Below are 22,469 nucleotides of genomic sequence, written 5' to 3'. Positions count from 1 at the left end.
CGGTTCGAGTCTTATCGGGGTGAACGTTCTAACACGTTTACCGAGTGTTTCAGGTATAGAGGAGCTGATCGGTGGCGGGATAAGGCGACGAGGCCACGAGGAGTCATCGACGGGAGCTTCATCAAGTTCAAAGGCAGCGACATGCGACTAACTCCGACATCAGGTAAGTGAGGTAAGTCAGGTAAGTTACGCTTTAAATTCCGACGAAAGTCGAGGGATCGACGAAAGTCGATCGGTGCTGGAAACGGCGAATCCCACTAGGTCTATTACTTTGTTTTCGGTTTCTCTTTCTCCACCAAGGTGGAGATTGTTGGGCCTAAAAGCCCATTTGGTGGAAAAGTTAAACCCTCCACGTGAGGGAGAGGCTTTCCGAAACGTGGCGTTTCACGTTTTAGGGTTAATACCCTAAAGTGTTTGGCATTCGCGAGACACGGTGCTCGAGGTGTGAGAGAGAAAGAGAGGGAGAACGGAGATGGCGAAGGAGAAGGAGGTCTATGCCGACGGAGGAGTTTCTCGGCGTCGCCGGAGCTCGGGATCGAAGGCGGCTCAAGGTAGGTGAGTCGGGATCGATAAGGCGTCGCGTATTCTGTTCTTTCTCGGTTGTTTCTTGGACACATCGTGGGTGAGTCTCCGGTTTTGTGGAGACCATCGTCTTCGGTTGTTTTTTCCGTTCTGTTCTAGTGGATTCGTCGGCACCGTCCGGCCGAGATGTAGGCCCGAGCTTGCTCGGTAACCGAACTCGTAAAAATCCTCTGTCTTCTTCGATTCTTGAACACACGAGCGTTGGGAGAGAACCGTGAGGGCCGATACACACTTCACACACACTTACTTTGTTTATTTAATTTTTTCCCTATTGAACACTTAAACAACCACAAATTAGGGGTGTCAATCGCTCACACTCAACCCGAGGGTTTCGAGCTCGGATTCGGACCGATCCGATTTTCCCCCCTAAATAATCAAATCCAAACTTGGTCTTATAAACTTCAGGCTTAGGTTCGGCCCGGGTTGGGATCGGGTTGACCCGCTAAATTTGTTTTTTGATTTTTTTAATTTCTTTTAGAAAAAAAAATCCAGGCTTTTGGACCGGTCTGAAACCCGATCTAAATCCGACCCGAAAGACCAAAAATTTTCGCACCTAAATATCTTGACTCGAAACCCGTTATTTTCCGGGTTGGATCGGACCGGACTTGGGGTCTCGAAACAAAATTGAAACGCTTACCATAAATATAAATTCGAGTTGGAATTACTCCATACAATAGGTTTTTTTAATCCTTTTTATGTTTAAATTTAGTTGCTTTTCTTTAACAAAAAAAAATTAGTTGCTTTTTCTAAATAAAAATAATAAATTGGGTATTTTGCTAATAAATTTGATAAACAATTATATACCGAGGAGGGTTCAAAGAAATGTGTGACCGTAAATGGTGCAATAACACCTAAAGACATGAATGGACGTGAAAGGATGATTCAATTTTATTTATTTATGATCAAATAAATAAAAAGTACAAACAACTGAAATATATTTGTGAAATTAATAATTTCAATTTCCTATTTTAGTAACTTTTTTATTATTTGACATTAAGCATGTAGACACAACTTGCCCAATCGGGTCAAACCAAATTCAAAAAAAAAACGAATAACAACATATTGAAACATAGATTTGAAAGTTCTTGGACACATGTCTTCAAATAAAATAAAAAAACGAATAACAAATATAATTATTATGGATTTGAAAGTTTTTGGACTATATGTCTTCAAATAAAATAAATAAATAAAAAAACAAATAACAACATAATGAATATTGAATATGGATTTGAAAGTTCTTGGACTATATATGCCTTCGATTATTTTTGTTAGAACATTGATCTTATTAAAGCCTATCTGAGCTGTATGTATGGTTTTTGTAATAATTTGGGGAATAATGTGACATATGGTAAAAGATCATTTTTTTTAAGAACGACAATTTTGGTAAATAATTGAAATGGAAAACAAACTGTAAATACCGAATATTAGTTAGTTACAATATCAATTCACTGTAGTAAAGGAAGATGAATCCGATGATAAACATTTTGCCTAAATATTTTTCTATCCTAATGTCAACTGATTACAAATTCACGATACCTATGCTATATATAGAGATTAAAACACTAATATATATATATAGGGAGAAACCCCCAGGTGAGTTGGTTGAGTAGCATGGTGAAAACCATAAGGTCGGGGGTTCGACTCCTGCCGTCTACTTAAAACTCTCACCTGTCGTCTGTCAGTTACGACTGATTCACCACCTACACGTGTGTCGCAGGTTCGTGCGTGTAGGCTTGGGTTTACTCGGCGCTGCGGGTCCGAAGGGCCACCGCTGTGACCCCTTGGTTAGCGAGCCACCGACTGCGCCACAGGCTGCGTCATAGGCCACCGCTGTGACCAGGGGTTAGCGAGCCCGAAGGGCTACGCTGGGTCGAGGTCCCAATGTATCAATATATATATATATATATATATATATATATATATATGTATGTATATATATATATATGTATGTATATATAATGTGCGTAATAGATTATTCATTTTCATGCAAAACCCTAGAGAGAAATCTTATTACACGCAGCATAACACTTGATTAGTTGTTGGGTGCAAATAAATACGCAACCCCTTTCTAACGATAATTACACGCATTAGTATATTTTTTTGGAAAATATCAAAATTATATTTATCAGTAAGATTTGAACGTGTATTTATTTGGAAATTTTACTTATATATATATATATATATGATCGATTTCTAATGTTTAGTGTCGGGATTATTTCAGAAAAATTATTATTTGACATATCAATAAATATGGGTCTATGTGATATATGAATTAAGATATACATATATATATATATATATATTACGCATGTATGTGTGTTGATGTGTCTATCACACACTCACATAAATCGTACGCGCTTTGGTATTCTTGTGTTGTACTTGTATCTCCTTCCCCTCCATCAATTTTATAATTTATATATATATATATATATATATATATATATATTATACGCACTCAATTAATGTGGGTCTTTTGTTATTATTTCATTACAGAGATAGGGACTGAGTGGGGTTGCCAAAATATCTTAAAAAAGTTTCATGTAAAATCAAATTATTTGGACTGCCTTTTTGGCTACCACTTGATAGCAACTTTTCTTTAGACAATATTTTAATATTCTTGCATTAAAATAATATTTTCACAAATTGATTTTTTTTCCAACAGTGTTCCTTCAGAGTTGCTGCCAACCACTAGCTATTTAAATTTAACAGCTAATAATCCAAAATTAAATATTTAAAAACTTGGAAAACTGAACCCCTTTCATCCACAAGTTTATTTTCTTTTTAAACTATAAAATTTTAATTTTAATTTTTTTCTCCATATGTAAACTTCTAGATACAAAAACACTAAATAATTTTGTACAATATTTTACTAAAATCCAAATAGAGATTAATATTTCTATCCGATTTAATAAAAATTGACAAATATTTTTTTGACAAAAACAATGTTGGAAGAGTTTCTGGATTTTTACTTGTAACAAATTTAAAAGGTTTTATTAGATGTGTAGTAGTTGTAAAAAAGTATGGTGTAACTATATATTCTATTCTTTAACAATATATATATATATATATATATGTATTCTATTACAGATTGTTTTTAAAAAGAACTGATAAAGAAGTATTTTTAAATGCTAAAGGAGACATTATTACAAATGATGACTTTAGAACCCATAAAATAAAATAAAATAAAAAGATCGAATCTTGGGAGAAGTTAACTCCAGAATTATAAAATAATGTTAAAAAGGTTTTTGTTATAAACGAAATACCCACTCATCATTTGTCAAAAAGTACTATCTCATTTTTCCATAACACACGTACACTAATATATATATATATATTGCTGTGTCAAGTATTTTTATGATATTTATGCCAATAATAAGCATTTAATTTTACGCATTCCACTTCATTCTTTATGATTTTATTTTTATTAAATAAAATCACGAGTTTATTGTCCACTTCTCTTGAATTATGTTTCATATTTTCTAGTATCCGTCGGTTCAAAATGTTATTTAACATAATTTATTGTCTCGAAAATGGAATAATCATTAAAAAATGGAATATACGCATAAATTTGTATATGCAGATACGTTTCATTGTCCACTTCATTTAACAATCTTCGTATTTTAATTGAAATTTTATAATTTCCACAATTCCTTTTAACTTTTAATTAAAAAAATAAATATGCAAAATACCATTTTTTATTAAAAATTACTTCTACACAGAGATATGATTATTTGATTACATGATAGCATGATCATATGGCGATCGTATTGATTGTAATATTAAATTTATAGTTATCATATTAAATTATTATATTCACATCTTATATATACCACTAATCGTTTGATGAAAATCGATATAACCAATGTGATATCGTATTATCATTTTGATCGCATGTTTAAATTTAAAAAAAAGATATGTTGGTAAAAGTAGTTTAATAAAAGAAAAGTATTTTGTATATTTCTGTTGGCTGTGAACCCATTTATTATGCACTAAAAAGTTGTGTCCCATCATATAATCTTAACCTTTTTATTTATTTTTCTTTTTATTTTCCTTTTTTACAATATATTTATTATACAGTATTCGAATTTACTTTTAGTAAACAATATTCATATTCTGATTTCAAAGATGGAAGATTCGCTTTCATGAAAGATTTAGATTGATGTACGCATTTGTTATACGTCTATTCGAGTTGCTTAAATCTCTCAAGTACTTTAACAAAAAAAAAATCTCTCAAGTACTTTAACAAAAAAAAATCTCTCAAGTACTTTAACAAAAAAAATCTCTCAAGTAAAAGCATGTTTACTTTGCCTCTTTTGACTTTCATACAGTCAAAAGTCGAAAATAAATATTAATTATATTATTTTAATGTGTATCTTCACCCATTATTGTTTTTAGAAAAAATCACATATAAATATTTATACTTTTTTAAAAATTCCAAATAAATATTTAAATTATTAGATTTTCATATAAATATCTAAAATTTCCAAAACTCCAACAGAAATACCTAGATTTTAAAATTTTCTCTAAATATACCCAATTTTTTTTTATGACATTAACTACTTTTATTTAAAAATATTTAAATTTTAGATTTATTTGAGAAAATTTAAAAAGTGTAGATATTTCTGTAAATTTTTTGAAAAGTTTAGATCTTTATATAGAAGTTTTATAGTTAAGATATTTATCTTGAAATTTTATACAAAAAATAGATATTTATATTAAAAAAATTCTATTTTTTATATGGGGAAATTTTGGAGACAATGTGATCGAAACTTCTTGCATTCATATTTACGCCTTTTCAAATAAATAATGGATGCTGCTGTTCATATATAGCATATATTAATTATATAATGGTATAGTGAATATGGTATTCACAAGTTTACTTGCTTTATGGCCTGTCCATATTCTAACATGTAATCCCTATTTTAAATACAAACAAAAGTACATTATTATATCCCGGATGTGTAACTATTTTTGTTTGATGGGAAGAGTACGAAATATTATTTAATTATATGGACCAAAACTTTGTGCCAAGAGCATCATTTTAAAAAATCATTAGGTGATTCATAATTTGACCGTACATACAAAATTGTATATTTGAATTTAGCGTCAAAATAATACGAAAATACGACCTTATGATCTTGGCAACATGTCATCTAATCAAAGATTAATTTAAGAACACAAATGTTAGGAGAAACTTATGTTTCTCTCTTGAAAAGATTAATTAAAATACTTAGTGTAATAATAATAATAATAATAATTAAAATTAAAGAATCATTATACGAAAACGAAAATATAAAATCAACGAATTGAATGCAACGGGGCGAAGTGCATTTTTTGTTGGACGGTCAATGAATTCAGATTTCTGAAATTAATCTCCAAATTATATATGTATATTAGAAACTAAACCTTACTATATATATATATATGAAACTAAACCTTACAACATGCGCCTTAAGCATAAAATGATGCATAATATATTGATACTTTATGTTAACGGAACTAATTTTAATCCATTTACCTATTCCTTCAGATTTTGTTTTTCGGTAACGATATTAGTGATTGAGATTTTTTTATAGAAAAATGTCATGTTGATACTTTGATAAACATATTATAGAGTTTTTAAAAAATATAAAACTAATTAAACTAATAGAAACATTGCATATATAATAGTATTGAATAATGTTTTTGATGTATAGAATAGGTTATTATAATTAAAAAAAAAATCTTATAGAAAAACGTTATAATATGTCGGCAGATCAAGAACTGCTTCTTGCTAACGTAAATGATTTCCATCTTTGTCCTAATAAAGTAATAAATATTATTTTTTATTTGTTTTGGTAAATTGTAATACCAATGCGGGGCTTGAACTGTAAATTGTAATAAAGTAAAGTAATAATTATTAGGAAAAATAGATTTTGGGAAATTAAAAATGTCTTTTCATATCGTATCAATTAGACTAGCCAGGTAACGTATCCGACCTTTTTTGGAAACGTATATATTATAACCGACCAATTTATATTATTCCACTCTATATCGACATAAAAATTTAAAAATAAAATGACAACAAAAATTACAAAATGGACAAATGGATATATCTCAAAATATAGTCCAAATAAAGATAAACAAGATATCCCGAAAAACCCAAGATAAATTAGATAAACATTTAGCTCCGATGTTTTAATTATCCAAACATAATTAAAATTTTTTTTGCTATAATATATAATTAAAATGGTTTATAAGATATGACAATGTTTATATCTAAAGCAAATATATATATATATATATATATGATATCGGATATTAAACATTGGATACTTACTTACCGAGATAAATAATATTTTCAAACATTTCTTCAATTCTATTCTGAAAAAATATATTTGTTTACTATAGATTCGACTAAATTTATACTAATTCGATCCTAAAAATATTTTTGTACTATAGATTCGATTAAATTGATATTAAATTAGGATGTAATCAGAATCATATTCATAAAAAAAGAATAAAAGATAAAACTTCAGAGTCAAATAAACTTGACTAAAATGCCATGGAATAATTTCTGTAGCCTCAAACAAAAAAAAACTTCTATTAACATTTCAACATTAATACAGTTATAAATTGGCATTTCTTTTACAAAAAAAAAAAAAAAAGAGGTTAACATTTCCTATGGTACCAAAAGCTTTGTCAAAACCATGCGGTTATCCTCAAGGAAGATGGATCCATATCTCAAGTGACATCTCGAATATCGATAGTGGCGAAGAGTGATCGTCGGTAGAAAAATTATAGATAGAAAGTAATTTCTGATAGGTTTCTAGATAGAAGAGAATTAAAGAGATAAATCGAATGTATTTGAGAGATCTAATGACCACATAATTATGATACTATATAATCAATAATAATTTAAAGAAATTGTTTGAACTAACGTACCAACAATATATATATATATATTTTTTTTTTTTTTATAACGGGAAAACTCTAAAAATAAATGTGATTGATGCGGAGTAATTTTGAAATGAGTGACATTCTTAAAAATATTTTTCGATAAGTGTGTAAATGAATGACAAAACACATTGACAAATTTTGTGTCGATGGATGGAGATAGTTTTAACGTCCGGAACATTCGCTGGAGATAGTTTTAATATCTGGAGTTCGAGCCTATATCTCAGGAAGAAGAAGCTGTGTATCTAGGGTTACCGACTAAGAAGCCGTCGTCGAAAACCGCCGTTGGCGGCACCTGATACGGTGAAGCGAGAATCGCCTATGCATCAAAGAGATAACAACAAGATGAAGAACTGAAGAACTGAAAAAACTCAGCAACAATGCAACCCTAATTTCGACCTAATGTTTTGGGCCATACAAATTACGGATTTGCCTCTCCGCGTTTCCAAAGCTTCGATTTCTTCCAGAGTCTTCAAGAGACTCTCCTTCTCTTAGAGGTTTTGCCGAATACATTCAACACACATTTTAAAAGACAGATTAAAAATAATAATCATTGTTTGCTAATAATAATAATAATAATAAGAAAGCGGGCTCCTCCATATCCACATTATATGATATTGTGGATGTGGTTACGCTATTTAGCTTTTTTTTTTTTATTGATAACCGGGTAATCCCAGGTCCAAAGGGCTCAGACTAATCCCGACCCACACGCACAACCGGCACCACACGTGTGGGATGTGAAGCACCCGAAGGTGGCCGGAAGGGAAATCTCCATATTCTGGGTGTTGAACCCACGACCTCTTATTCAAGAAGTGGACTCTCAAACCAACTGAGATGGGGGAGATCCCCAACGCTATTTAGCTTTCTTAACTCGATTTGATGTTTTTATTTTATCAAAGTTTTTCAATTTTTTTTTGTACTTGGAAAAAAAACAAGAAGAGATAAATTCTGCCCATGTGTCAGAAAATAAAAGGACGGATAAGTATGAATCCGTACATGCTTCACAGCGGTTGGTCCAAATCCTAATCAAGTTAATGGATTTATTTATCAAAATCCAGAATAAATGTATTAATCCGTACATGTCTCAGTAATTGGTTTTGCTTTTATAACACCCCATCGATTCTACAAAGAATTCCGTATATTTTATCAGTTTTATCTTTATATATATATATATATGTATATATAATAATATATTATCAATAGTTTCTTTTTTTAAAATATGGAGAACTTACATTAGTATGACCTTTATAATTTTTGTTTATTTTATTAAAAGTGCTACTAAAAGAAACGTTAACAAAAGAAAAAATACTAAAAGAATGCTACGGTACATTTTAAACTCATTTCATGATCAATAATCATAAATAAAAAATATTACTTTACAATTCCACAGAATCACATATAATATTAACCAAATAGAATTTTGTAAGAATATTCCAATCCAAAAAAAAATGATGAGAAAAAAAAAGCAAAAAAAAAAACTCATAAATATTAACATAATTTTTCATTGCACAACGGCATACATAGTGATGACAAATATACACACATATACACTGATACATTAACGAAATACACCAAAGAAAAAGAGATACAAAATGAAAAAAGATAGAGAAATAAATACAAAAGCAGGAACAAACTCCCATTTCAGTGACCTATCTATGCAAACCCTAGTTCATTTTACCTAATTAAAACAACTATAATATATATATATATATTCTATTTTTTATTTATTTATGGGTTTATGGGGAAATTGGTCAAAAGGGTCATCACTGGTCAAAACCCTCGGATTGGGGGAGAGGGTTTTTCTCGAAGGGGCCGAGCCTATAGTCGCCGAGTCTGGTCTTGTAAGCAGAGGATTTGTATTGGGACCAAGTGAATTCCTTGTAAAGGCGGTCGTCCTGGTTAGGGACGAGGCATGTCAAAGGTGCGATCTTTTCATTCAACGGCGGTCCACCGAAGTATATCATCGAAACCCTAGATTTCCTCGTATCTGCCAACACTCTGTGTTTCACGCTTTTGAATTTCCCATTAGTCATCACCTGCACATATAACCATATATATATATATATACACACACAAAAAATCCATTAGTCTAGATAGGGATGTCAAAATAGATCCGACTTGCTGAGTCAGATCGGAACAACGAGATGGAATCCGATAAATTCGAATCCGAAAAAAACGGATAAAACGAACCAACTCGTCATAAACTGAATTCATCAGAGTTAGCTCAACGAATCCACAAATGGATTCGCGATCCATTTTTTTTTATTTTTTTATTTTATCTTATTCGAAAATATTTAAGATTAACAAAATTTTAATTGTATTTTTTAGTTAGATATATTTGGTTCACGAATCGATCCGTTCAATTCGTGATCCAAAACGAATAGAATTGAACCAAATATTTTTTGACTTTGCTAAAAAAAAGATCAGACAATTTTTTTTTTAAAATTTCTTCCCCCTTTGGTGTGAAAAAAGAAAAAAAAAAGATAAGTGGAAGTTGGTCCATGAAAATTACATTTTTGAGGAATATATTTATACGGGTCAAGATTAGGACCAGAAGATATTATATGTACAAGTGTTTACGTCACGTGACTCTAAATAGATTCTCCACGCACCAAAAAGAATAAAAAAATAAATAAAGAGAATTCCTCCGAACTTATCTATCAAATCCCTTACTACATAATTATTAAAGATTCTCCGTGAGAATTTAGATTCTTCGTGGATATAATCATATAAATAAACTTATAAAATAAAAATAAAAAATGACCAAAAAAAACTACACTAATTTATCAAACATACTCATATTCTACAAAAAAAAAATCTTTTTGATTTCATAAAAAATTAGACCCAATTTTAAAATGTCAATAAAATATACTAAATCACAAAATCGCTGTTGTTCATGAAAACTAATTTTTGCGACGTAAATCGAATAATATAATTATTATTATTTTCATACAAAAAAAAATATAATTATTATTATTTAAAAAAAAGAGAGGAGGAAAGAGGGAGGGGGGAACCTGAAGGGCGTCTCCGACATTGATGAAGAAAGAGGAGTGATCAGGAGGGACAGCGACCCAACTGCCGCCTTTCAGACAGATTTGAAGACCCGTCGTGTTGTTCGATCTCAGAACTGATATCACTTGTGGATCCGTGTGCTCTCCGAACCCCACCACCTCCCTCCCCCGCCCCTCCGCCGCCGCCGTTTCCTCCGCCGCCGCCGGGTAATGGTTCAGCCTCAGGCAGGAGTCGCTCTTCTCGTCCTTCACCAGCTTGCTCAGCCTGTCTGCTGGCTCGATTCCCAGCCCTTCCGCCATCTTTTCCAGCACCTCACACGCCACCGCCTTCACCGCCGTCATGTACTCCTCGACCGCAGCTCTGTTACAGAAGAACAAGAACACAGTTCAGAGGTTGGAAAAAAAACAGGGGAAGGAAGCTCTGTTTTTGTTCTGTTGTTTTGTTTTTTCCCCACGTGGGAATTCATCTTTTCGAGGGTGATGAGTAAAAGATAAGATCGTTTCCCGAGTTTCCCGGGGAAAATGACTCTGCTTTTTTCCCGGAAAACCCGAAGAGTTACGAGAGGAAACAAAAACGGGGGAGCTCTGTTTCTTTCTCGCGTTTTCCGGGAAAATCACGAAATTTCCCAGGAAAATGCTGCGGATTGGGAAAACTGGTCGTGACCCATTTACGGAAACTCCGTATTTCGAGCAACAAGAAACAGATTTCGATCAAGAACAATGCTCTGTTTTGTGTTCAAAAGATTAAAAAAAACGACTTTTACCGGAAAATCGGAGGAGTTTGACGGAAAACGGCGAGAGTGCTGAGAGAGATGACTTGGGGATTGGCATTGAGGAGAATATACTCAATCCAACCCACGTCGCCGTTAGGTCCGATCCGTTTGCTACCGTACCCGAACGGGTCGGGTGGACCCGCCTTGTCCTTGGAAGACTGAGGCAGAGCGAAGAATCTGATCGCTTCGTGCTCTAATCGGGTCATGAGTTCGGGTCGGACCCCATGGTTCACCACCTTGAAGAACCCGAATTCCACGCACGCTTCCACGATCCGGGTCTTGGCCTCCGGGTCGGTTAGGTCCACCATCGGGATTTCAGCCACGGGAACCGGTCCCTGAACCGAAACCGGTCTGCATGTTGGGATTACAGAGACGTGGTTGTCTAACGTCACTGGCTGCGACAATACCACCATGGTTTCTGCTGAAACAGAAGCTCGAGTAGATGCGTGTGTGTGTATATATATGTGTGTGTATATATATATGAGAATATGTGTGTATGTGTGTGTGTATATGTGTAGGGAGAGGGTTTATGTTACGTTTCTAGGAACTATGGAGAGAAGCCATCTGGTGAAGAGAGTGTCTGCTTGGCATTTATAAAGCGAAGGCTGAAAAAAAAAAATTTTTTTTTCGGGGATCTTTTTTAATTTTTTTTTGGGTATATCTTCTTTATTTAGTTTATATTGTTAAATGTTTAATTTAAATGGAAATACAGCGTGGATTTTTTTAATATTTTATTTTATTTTTTGGGTTCTGAAATCGAAGCTGTCTTCGTGGGCTACGGAGAACTATTGATATGGTCGGTCGTCTTTATGTTTCGCATCTTTATTTTGACTCGGATCATTTTCATAGTTTTTTTTTTCTAAAATTATTTTTTAATTATGAATTTTCATAAACAATATAGAGCTTGGAATTATATTTATGTCTCTTTAGTGCACGTATTTTTTTCTTTAATATAATAATACTTGTAATTCGGTTTCTTCACGATTTGGTTACCTTTTAAGGATATTTGGTGTTTTTATTCCTAATTAATCTTCTATGTCAAAATTTCACAAATAAATCACAAATAATGTCATTTTACTAGCATAAGAGTTTAGTGTATAATTTTAATTAGACTGATAAAATTCGAAATTTTATAATGATTTTTGTGGTTTAAACTCCATAAAGAAATACGAATTAAACCGATTAGCTTCCTCATAAAAAAAAATAAAAAAAAAATAGAGGAAGCCTCCGAATGACTCAGAGGTTTTGTTGGGGAAGAAACGACCAGACATTAATTCGTTTCATTAATCAAATTAGGATAAGGTCAAATCCGTCTTTTTACCACTGATGGATGTTTTATTAGGTACAATTAAAAACCACTTATTATTAGGTTCGTTGCATTTTATACCAAATTCGTTTCATTAATTAAATATGCCACTTTAAATTGTTTTGTTTATTAGTTGAGTAAATAAATAAACTAATTCATCATTCATGTGGGTAAAATACTATTTGCTTATAAAATGATATAAATCAAAATAGCATATCATTTTTATTTTATTTCAAATATTCTTTTTCGGGAATTTATTACTTAATCTTGTTAAATATATGAGATTAGTAAATAGTAATATCCTAAAGTCTAAGATAGAATTTGGTCCACCCGTTATCTTAAACAAAAGATTTATTTTCACAATAGAAATTTATTTTTTGTTGAGATATTAAAATTTCATATATAGATATCTCAACACAAATAATTATTAATTGTTATCAAAATGTTGTAAACCAAATGTTTATATTTGTAAATTATAATCTTTATATATACAAGTTGATTTTTCACATGCAGAAAAACATTACTATTGTTTCGATTTGACATTTTGTCTTCCAATCTTTTTAAAAATTTTAAAATTTTATTTTCACGTAATTTGTATATATCTCTATGGGCAGGACAATTATAACTCTATCTACCGTAGATTGAGTTACTATATAAAAAATAGAGAATAGGAATGAGGAAAATTAATATAGGGAATAGGTTAGGTTATTATATATTTGGCAAAACCCTAATTTCATTCTCCTTCTCATATTTTTGTTAATTAAGGTTTTTATTTTTATTTATTATTTTACGTCCTTATCCTAACTCTGTTCAATTTCACGTTATCGTCATCGTATCGAATAAATAATTGGTGCACTATCTTTCACAATCATTACAACATAATCAGAAAGTTATCAATATTAATCCCCCATTATTTTAGGACGTACAATAAAAAGAAAAAAAATCCCTTTTCTATTGTTTTAGGCCTTTAGCACAATAAAATATATATTGTTGATCCACATATTGATGTTCATATATATATATATATATATATATATATATCGGATATTCACGTTTCCTAATTGTTTTCTAACATTAAATGTTTGAAATTTGTTTCTATTGATTATATTTTATGCAACCTATTTATTGGGCGGGGTCATATATATATATATATATGATATACCCTGCTTTGAGTTGGACCAATTTATTCCGGAAAAGGTATAAAAAATTGAAGTTTTATAGTTATTTTTTATAATTTGGAAGTTTAACTGATTTTTTATTCAATTATATTTGAAATTCAAAAGAGTTTTTGGTTGATACAATTTATAAATCGTAAAATTTATATATATATATATATATGTATGTATGTATATAAGACAACCAAAATTAATTATTTTCAAACTCCTAAATTGATTTTTTTTAAAGATTGTATAGTGATATTAATTTATATTTCGACTATGTTTTTTGCATCTTCGTAGTTATCTCCTACATTGTTCTTAATGGCTAATGATTTGCCACTAAGGTAAAAATTGTAAAAACGTGAAAAATATTTTAATATTATTTTCACTTTCTATATATATATTTTGGCCACATCCTTGTTTTAAGTCGGCTAATGCTTGAACAATAGAGTCACGCGCTTATTTCTTTCTTTAATCTTTTTTGTTAGTGAAATAAAATAAAATCAAATGGATAGAATAGAACTTATGCCACTTTATCTTGAAGTTAATCTAAAATACAATAGTTATGTGTTCTTTTCCTTTATTAAAAAAAATCGGTCCACGTTAATTCATTTTTAAATTACTAAATGCACATACACGCATATATATATATATAGTTGGGGGAAACTGAGTTGGCATGATCAACATACCGAGAGGTTGGGAGTTCGACTCCTTGTCCGCTCACCTATCGCCTGTCAGTTACGGCTGATTTATCTCTCACGCGTGTATTGCACACTCGTGCGTGTTGATTTGAGTTTACTCGGACAGCGCACCCGAAAGGTAGTAGACGGGTTCCCAATTTATAATATATATATATATATATATATATATATATATATATAGTTTACCAACTTTGGAGATGCTAATTATTCCACTTGTTCATGAAAATCATTTTTCTCAATCATTGCGCATGAAGAGTCCATAAACTAGATACTATAAATAGGTTGATGCACGGAAATTGTAATTTTGTGAGCCATAATTTCACATAAACAGATCAAATTGTTTTTAAAAGATACACACAATAGTTTAAGCTTCTTAAAATATGTTGTGTTGCCTTTATGGATATGGTCCAACCAAATTTCTAAAATAAGATAAAGATATTTATACGTCCCACTAAAAAAATTACTAGAAACGAGTTTGCTCAAGATAATCCAATTATGTTATTAGTATATATATACACCCGAATTTGATAGTTTAACCAATGAAATGGGCTCAAAACGTCAGTTTATCCCCAATTCGATCTTCAAATTTGGAAAGATTGTGTATATTCTAAATCATATGATTGATTTCAGTCTCGAGATTAGTTTGATCCTCTGTACATAAAATTTGGTTACCCAATATATATATATATATATATATTGATTTAATATTAATAAATAGATTGATTTTGAATTTTTTTTGTAATGGCTTATTGACGACCAAATGAAAGAAACAGTTCCCTAACTCGGAGTTATTGCAAAACTAAAAAATCTTAAACAAAACAAAATGATTAATGATGTCTTTATCGAAATCGATTATGTTAATAGAATCTCAACCCCTATATTTATTTTCTCTCTACTTGGGACTTTGCTTTTGCTTTCAACCCCAAACATATTTTTTTATCAATTTTTTTAAATAGCAAAAATAAAAGAAGGAAATGATGTAAAAAGATTGATGGATATATTATTGGGATGTTTTAGTGGGAATATCAAAGTTTAAATTGATGTCGACCTTCCTCTCTCTCTCTCTCTCTCTCTCTCTCTCTCTCAACACACACATATATATATATATATACACTCCTATAATTACAGTTTATCTAAGCTATCCGAGTGAAATAAGCTCAAATTTGTTGTTAAATTAATATCATGAATAATAAAGTAATAGCCTTTTAGGGAAAAAAGAAAGGGGTATGTATATATATATATGTGTGTGTGTGTATAATGGGGTTTGTGTGTGCTCCCGCGCAAAAATTAGTAGATTTCAATCATGGTGTATCTGAATTAGCAAAACCAAATTATTTTATGCTTAAAAGTTCACGACATTTATTCCTTTATAATAAAATGTGTTAATTTATACTCCCTCCGTTTCAAAATATTTGTAGTTTTAGGTTATTTTTCATGTTTCAAAATATTTGTCATTCTACGTTTTCAAGACATTTTTTTACAATAGTTTCCAATTTTATCCCTATTAAATTCCAATAAATTATTAATGATTACATTATTTTCATCATTAAATAATGGTATATGTGATTTTTTATATCTTTTATTAAAAAATGTGAAATAATCTAAAACAATAATTATTTTGAAACGGTAGAAATAATAAATAATATTATAATGAACGGTCGCTTGAGTGTGTGCATATTTGTGGGTTCGGCAAATTCGTAAACGTAACCCTACAGACTGCATCGTCATTGGGTGCTTTGGGAGCCCCCCTTTCTTGTTCCACTATTTTTTGACCCAAGTCCTTTTCGAATATATATCGGTATATCCCTTTGAAAATCAATGGCCACACATACATACATACATACATACATGCATATATGCAAACACACATATACACACATACATACATACATAGGTTGCTACAAAAATTCAAAGACAGATGAGAGGTGTGGAAGTGCCCACATGATAGGAAATAAACAGGTGGAAAGTGAAAGATTCATACGCAATGACGGATCACTTTCTACCACATAACATATACACACATACATATATATCATTGCATGATGAAAAATAAATATACGCATTTTAAACTAGTATCCACACACACACACACACGCATATATATATATATGTATATATCATTGCATGATGAACAATATATATTCAAGTTTTAAACTCGCATGATATATATATATATAAACACACACACGCTTCTTGTATATGCAAAATCCAGAATCTTATTTTCTTCTCAACTTTATAATTTTTAGAATTGGAAAAAAATTAGGGTTTTTGGTACGTCGGAAACGGTAACTGCAAGCCTCATCGTTATAATTCGACAAAACTATCGGAATAATTCGACAAAACTTAAAAAAATTTCCAACCCTTTTTAATGAATTATCGGATAGGATTATGCGATGGAATTGCCCAATTTAAACACGTCTGTTCAAAAATAATTATATAAATTTAATTTCAAGTACTTTTTTATTTTTTATTTTCGGGGAATCTTTTGGAGTATAATGTCTTGTTCCGACGCTCATGCAAGTGTCCCATACCTCTGGAACTTGCCATTTGGCGACCGAAGCACACAAGTCAAACCTGACAACTTGTTCGGTTTTTGGCCAATAGATATTAAAAATCATTAATTTTCTTAAATTCTTTTTTTTTTATAACTATAGGACCCACATTCGACCATTCAGATCGGACTCCACAACGCCTCATAGTTCAGAGGGTCGGACGAATGACATGGTATTGCGGACGATAAATCCAATGGCCCAACGCAACAGTCGACAAACCACGTCGAGCAGGTAAACGAGCCGAAACTGATCGGTTCAAAAAAGTTTGACACCAAGAGGAATGGAACCTTGACCTTGTGTAAGGACACAGATCTCTTAAATTGAAGTAACGTACGTTACATTATACACATTCACGTATGAAATACGTCTATACGTACATATATACACATTTAATTATGAATGCAACAGAAGTCGCAGTGTAAATATACATACATAGAGGATTCAGGACGCATGTGCATGTGCATGGATGTACAGCTCCACCGGGGGCCAATGCGACCATTATAGTTACCTTTCATAGCATCAATAAAATCCGATTCAATTCAATGGACCGTCTGTTAGTATATGTACATATTTATGTATACACTTTTAGAAAGTGTTTGTAGAATCGACACGTCAGTTTCATCATAAAAAGAACACAATACATAACGGCAGAGAGAGTGTCAGTGGTGCAAAGTCATCCATCAACACGTACATATATATATATACACAAGCGCCCACGTACATGCATGCATGCATGCACACATACATTCGTACACATATATATATGTATATATATATGAGATATTATATCACACTGTAATGAATGCAATTCGGTTTTCTTACCGTAAATTTAAATCATTGGTATATGCGATGGATGCAGTTTCAAGGTCTCGTAATCTCATGTAGTAATTTATATTTTACGTATAAAAAGGAAAATTAAATTTTGTAAGAAATAGTAAAATATTCGAATTTCCATACATATATATATATATATATATATGCAGATGGGCATTGTACAGATGCACAGGAAGAGACGTAACATACAGACGCATCAGTCACACTGCTTTTCATAAATTTGCTTCGCTGGATTTTATTTTTATATTGCGAAATGTTTGGTCTTCGTGTTTAAATGTGAATCACTTAATCCCTTGAGGAAATTGATAACTCATAAAATAAAATCTTGGAAAATATTAATATTTCTTTTATACAGACACACCAATGCATAATATGATATGGTTGCGTAATTTTCAAATGATTTCAAGGGTTAGAACTATATATATATATATATATATGTATATAAAGCTACTCAAAATTATAATGGAATTTTTCGACAATTATATAAGTAACCAAGATCATTTAATTAGTCGGCAGCAAAATTTAATTTCGGTTCAATGTACGTGTACGAAAAAAAAAATGTAGATGGGATAATGATGAATTATAGCTAAAAAAAGGAGGAGACTAATTCCGTAATTAAATTTTAAAATGAAATTATGATTATATGGAGAGCCTTTTAATGGGTATTTAGATTGTCAAATCACATCATACATGTGTTAAAATCAATATATATATGTATGTATAGGATTATTCAGGTGTCAAAGTCTATAAACCTATTTGACAATTTTTTTTAATTTTTTGTTTCAAAAAGTAAAATAATATATATATATATATATATATATAATAAAAAATTGAACAATGCATGGACCAGTCGGAGAGGAACTAAAGCTTGTGGGTTTGTTTGGTTTTTGTTGTCTTATTGTAAGTTTTCCGAATATGAATTGGTCGTGACGGCAATGGGTTCGATGCCCAATTATTTATAACTGGTTATCTATTTATATATAATGATCTAGAATTTTTTTATATTAAAAATATAAGAATATTAATATTGAAAAAATGGGTAATATACAAAATATTTTTAATTATATTCTAAAATAAAATCTTTTAAACATGATTAAATTATCATTTATTGAGAATAAATTTTCAATCTATCTCTATCTTTGGATTTAATGTATTGAAGTGGATTAAAAAAAACATTTTTATATAACAACCGTAACATTTGTATTTTGAAGATATAGTTGGATAATTTGGGAGTTCTCTGTTATTTGTCGACTTTAATTCTATTATTCATCTATTTTTATTTCGTAATATTATACATTTAAAACCTATAATATACAAAGGGAGATAACATTGAAAACTTTACCTTAAATAAGTATTTTCTGTCACAACCCTTTCTCATATAATTTTATATTTTAATTTATAGTAAACATAAAATATACGAATAGTTTAATCTTGAAAGAGAAATTATATACAATGAAATTCACAATCCACAAAAATTTACCGTATGCAGATATTTTGATAAATCACCATAGACAAATTATGAATATGATTTTTCCTGCTTTACTTCTATATAATATTTCGAATCGGTTACATATTCAACCTTTTACGCATAATTTCGGGATATATATATATATATAATATATATGACCAAAGTTGGTGACGTGGCAACAGCTTAAAGCTCCTCAAACAAGATAGACGAGGGCTAATGACACGTGGAAAGTTAGGGTACATTAGCTGACGTGGCTTTATATCTCTCTCTTATTTTTTTTTTGAATGACTTTTTCATCTCTATTTGTTTTTTTGTTTATTGATGTAAAATAAATAATTATTCCTTTTGGAATATACGCATTCCATTTGCCAAAAACTTTCAATTTCAAAGATTCCACGAGTTTACATTAGCACGCGAGTGTGCACACGCGCAACACATAAAGTGTTTTATATTTAGATTTTAATTTAATTTAATTGAAAAATATAGATAAATCAAACTGTTTATTTGATCAAATCCAAACTTCCACGATCCATTTGAAATATTTTTCTATCAATAGTTTGGTATTGTTTGGAAACGTCCTGCCAGATTACATTTTAATCTTATCGATTTTTTTTTAATTAGAATTTCTGAAATTATCACACTAATACACTATATATAATCAATATAAAAACCGTTCAAAAATAAAAAATACTTAACTATATAGAGATTAGGGATGAGGACGATCGTATATACGGAAATTATCCGAACCCAAATTTTTCATATTATATTACATGAACTCGAATCCGATTTGTTCGAGTATCCGAAAAATCGGATATCCGAAATAATTTTTGGGTATCCTCGAATATCTAAATCTAAAATGTTCAAACAAATGTTTAAAAATATCATATATAAACTATAGTTAAGATTGTGTATTTTTTTTAAATAATTTCTAGTCCAACCTATTTATTTTTTTTTGTTGTGAAGTATATAAGTTTATTTTTATAAAAAACAATTTATATTTTATAACGTAATAATAAATTAGTGTGAGTAGATGAAATCAAACAAATTTAATGACTTTGAAATTTGATACCTCGAGATCGCATATTTTCTAAATATAGAAAGTGACTTAATTTTTTTTTTGCAGTGGTGAAAAGATTACTTGAGAAAAAAAATTTATATTTAGGTAATAGCATATAATTTATATTTTATAACATAATAAATTGGTTTGAATAAGTGAAAATGGACATTCTCGATCATTCCCATTTAGAAAAAATTGTTTGCTCTAGGGTTTGAACGAAAATTTAAGTAATATATCTATAAATCAAATAACAATAAAAAATCGTCTATAATCCATTTATTCTATGTTTTATAATTTAAATCTGAATCATAAATTTTTTAAGTTTTTGTATAATTTTTTTAAGATTATCCTCATCGAGTGAACCTATTAAATTGAGTTCGACAAACCCACGAAATGTTCACGTGGATGACGAGGTAATATTATCATATGGGTACGAAGTTTAATGTCAAATAAGATAAAAAAAAAATTAATATAAAAAATAGGTTTCATGCAATGAAATTGAAATAAAGCCGTACGACGAAAGCACGTACGTCACGTTGACGACGCCGTAACTCCGCCGTCAGTCACCGGAACTGTCACGTGGATTTCATGCTGCCCCGATAAATACGAACCCTACACGTATATATATAGATATATATATATACTACGTATATATATAATATTATATATATTGTGTAGCGTATATTGCATGTACGTAATCTTATGGTTAAATTCTGTGGCAGGAGAGTGTAACAAGATATTTCAGTGGATTTTTTTTTTTGGTTAAATTCTGTGGGATTTTTGGAGTGGAACATGTTACTATTAAAATAAGATTTAATTTAATTAATGTCTTTGCTAAATTTTAGACTAGATATGTTCGTTACTGTCAGTGCCACTGCATGTTGAGAGAATATTATATATATATATATACACAAAAGGAAACATGATAACAAAAACCTCTCCATTTCGGGAATGTATAGATAGATATACATTTGGATAAATATGTGAAAAAAAAATGAATAAATCTCATAAAACAAAGAAATTTCAAAAACCGGCAAAAATCAAAGCCAAATCCGATCTGTGGATATGTAATAATAATACCACTAACAGCGAAAAAAAAAGTTATTTATTTTTCACTTAATAATAATAATAATAATAATAATAATAATAATAATAATAATAATAATAATAATAATAATAATAATAATAATAATAATAATAATAATAATAATAATAATAACAGCATAGAAAGAGCCCATGGGTTGGGCTAGACTTTGGGCTTCAACAGTTGTACCCGTTTGGTTGGGAACTTTTATAATATATATATAACGTGTTTTATTGTGATTTATAGAGCTAACTTTTTTAATACAACATTCCAAAAATTCAGAAAATTTCGGTAATTGAAAAAATTAATGTTCTTTATTTTCTAATATATAAAACGAAGTTTTGTTAAAATTTTCTCTATTGAAATTTTTTTTAACCAATTTAAATTGAATAAGAAATTACGTGGCTCATCCAAGATGGAAACCATTCATGGGTGCATACCGTATAACGATTATTCTCATTAATGAAATCATTTTTCTTTATAACATTTGGATCGCATTATATGTACATTATTTTATACACACAAATATCCGTTGCCAAGGGGAAAATGTTGATGGAAGATTAGAATATTAAAAAATAAATAAAATAAATATATTGTTAATGAAAATTATGGAAATTTCCAATAGATCTCTGTGTAACGTTTTGGTTATTGAATGGTTACTTGAATCAGAAGTAACTTCGGTTTGACAGCAAGGCATAATAAAAGCTTGACCTGATGTATTTTTAAAAAAACTTTTAAGTTTATTTTGGATATAAATATGATTTAAATTGATTTAGAATATGTATATATAAAATTATTTAAAAAATTGATTGTAAATGATTAAAGATATTTGGGTTCGGGTACTCACGGATACTTCTACTCGGTAATTATTTCACAGGTTTTTAAATTCGAGTACCCGATTTTACGGACACGAGTTCGGGTAATAAAATCAATAAACTGAGACATTCGGTTTTGGGTTTGAGTACTCTCAAATTTTTGGGTATTCGATCCGTACCCACCCGTAACAAG

At 30.3% G+C, this 22,469-nt stretch overlaps 1 protein-coding gene across 1 annotated transcript; it reads right to left on the bottom strand.

Moving 5' to 3' along the window:
- Positions 1 to 8,988: 8,988 nt before the first annotated feature.
- Positions 8,989 to 11,873, bottom strand: LOC104820648 (gibberellin 2-beta-dioxygenase 2). Its single transcript, XM_010551185.1, has 3 exons — positions 11,294 to 11,873; positions 10,533 to 10,890; positions 8,989 to 9,554 (listed from the first exon to the last, which is right to left on the bottom strand). The coding sequence occupies exons 1-3, from the start codon at positions 11,713 to 11,715 to the stop codon at positions 9,282 to 9,284; spliced, it is 1,053 nt and encodes a 350-aa protein (XP_010549487.1). The 5' UTR covers positions 11,716 to 11,873; the 3' UTR covers positions 8,989 to 9,281.
- Positions 11,874 to 22,469: the final 10,596 nt, after the last annotated feature.

Source organism: Tarenaya hassleriana, unplaced genomic scaffold, assembly GCF_000463585.1.
Source record: "Tarenaya hassleriana unplaced genomic scaffold, ASM46358v1 Cleome31, whole genome shotgun sequence".
NCBI classification, from domain to species: Eukaryota; Viridiplantae; Streptophyta; class Magnoliopsida; order Brassicales; family Cleomaceae; genus Tarenaya; species Tarenaya hassleriana.
The sequence above is the reverse complement of the archived record's forward strand: the minus strand, read 5'-3'. Positions and strand labels throughout refer to the sequence as shown.

Coding starts and splice junctions, on each gene's coding strand:
- LOC104820648 (XM_010551185.1), bottom strand. CDS start 11,715: ATGGTGGTATTGTCGCAGCCAGTGACGTTAGACAACCACGTCTCTGTA. Junction 10,891..11,293: donor CAAACTCCTCCGATTTTCCG/GTAAAAGTCGTT, acceptor CTTCTGTAACAG/AGCTGCGGTCGAGGAGTACA. Junction 9,555..10,532: donor ATGTCGGAGACGCCCTTCAG/GTTCCCCCCTCC, acceptor TTATATGTGCAG/GTGATGACTAATGGGAAATT.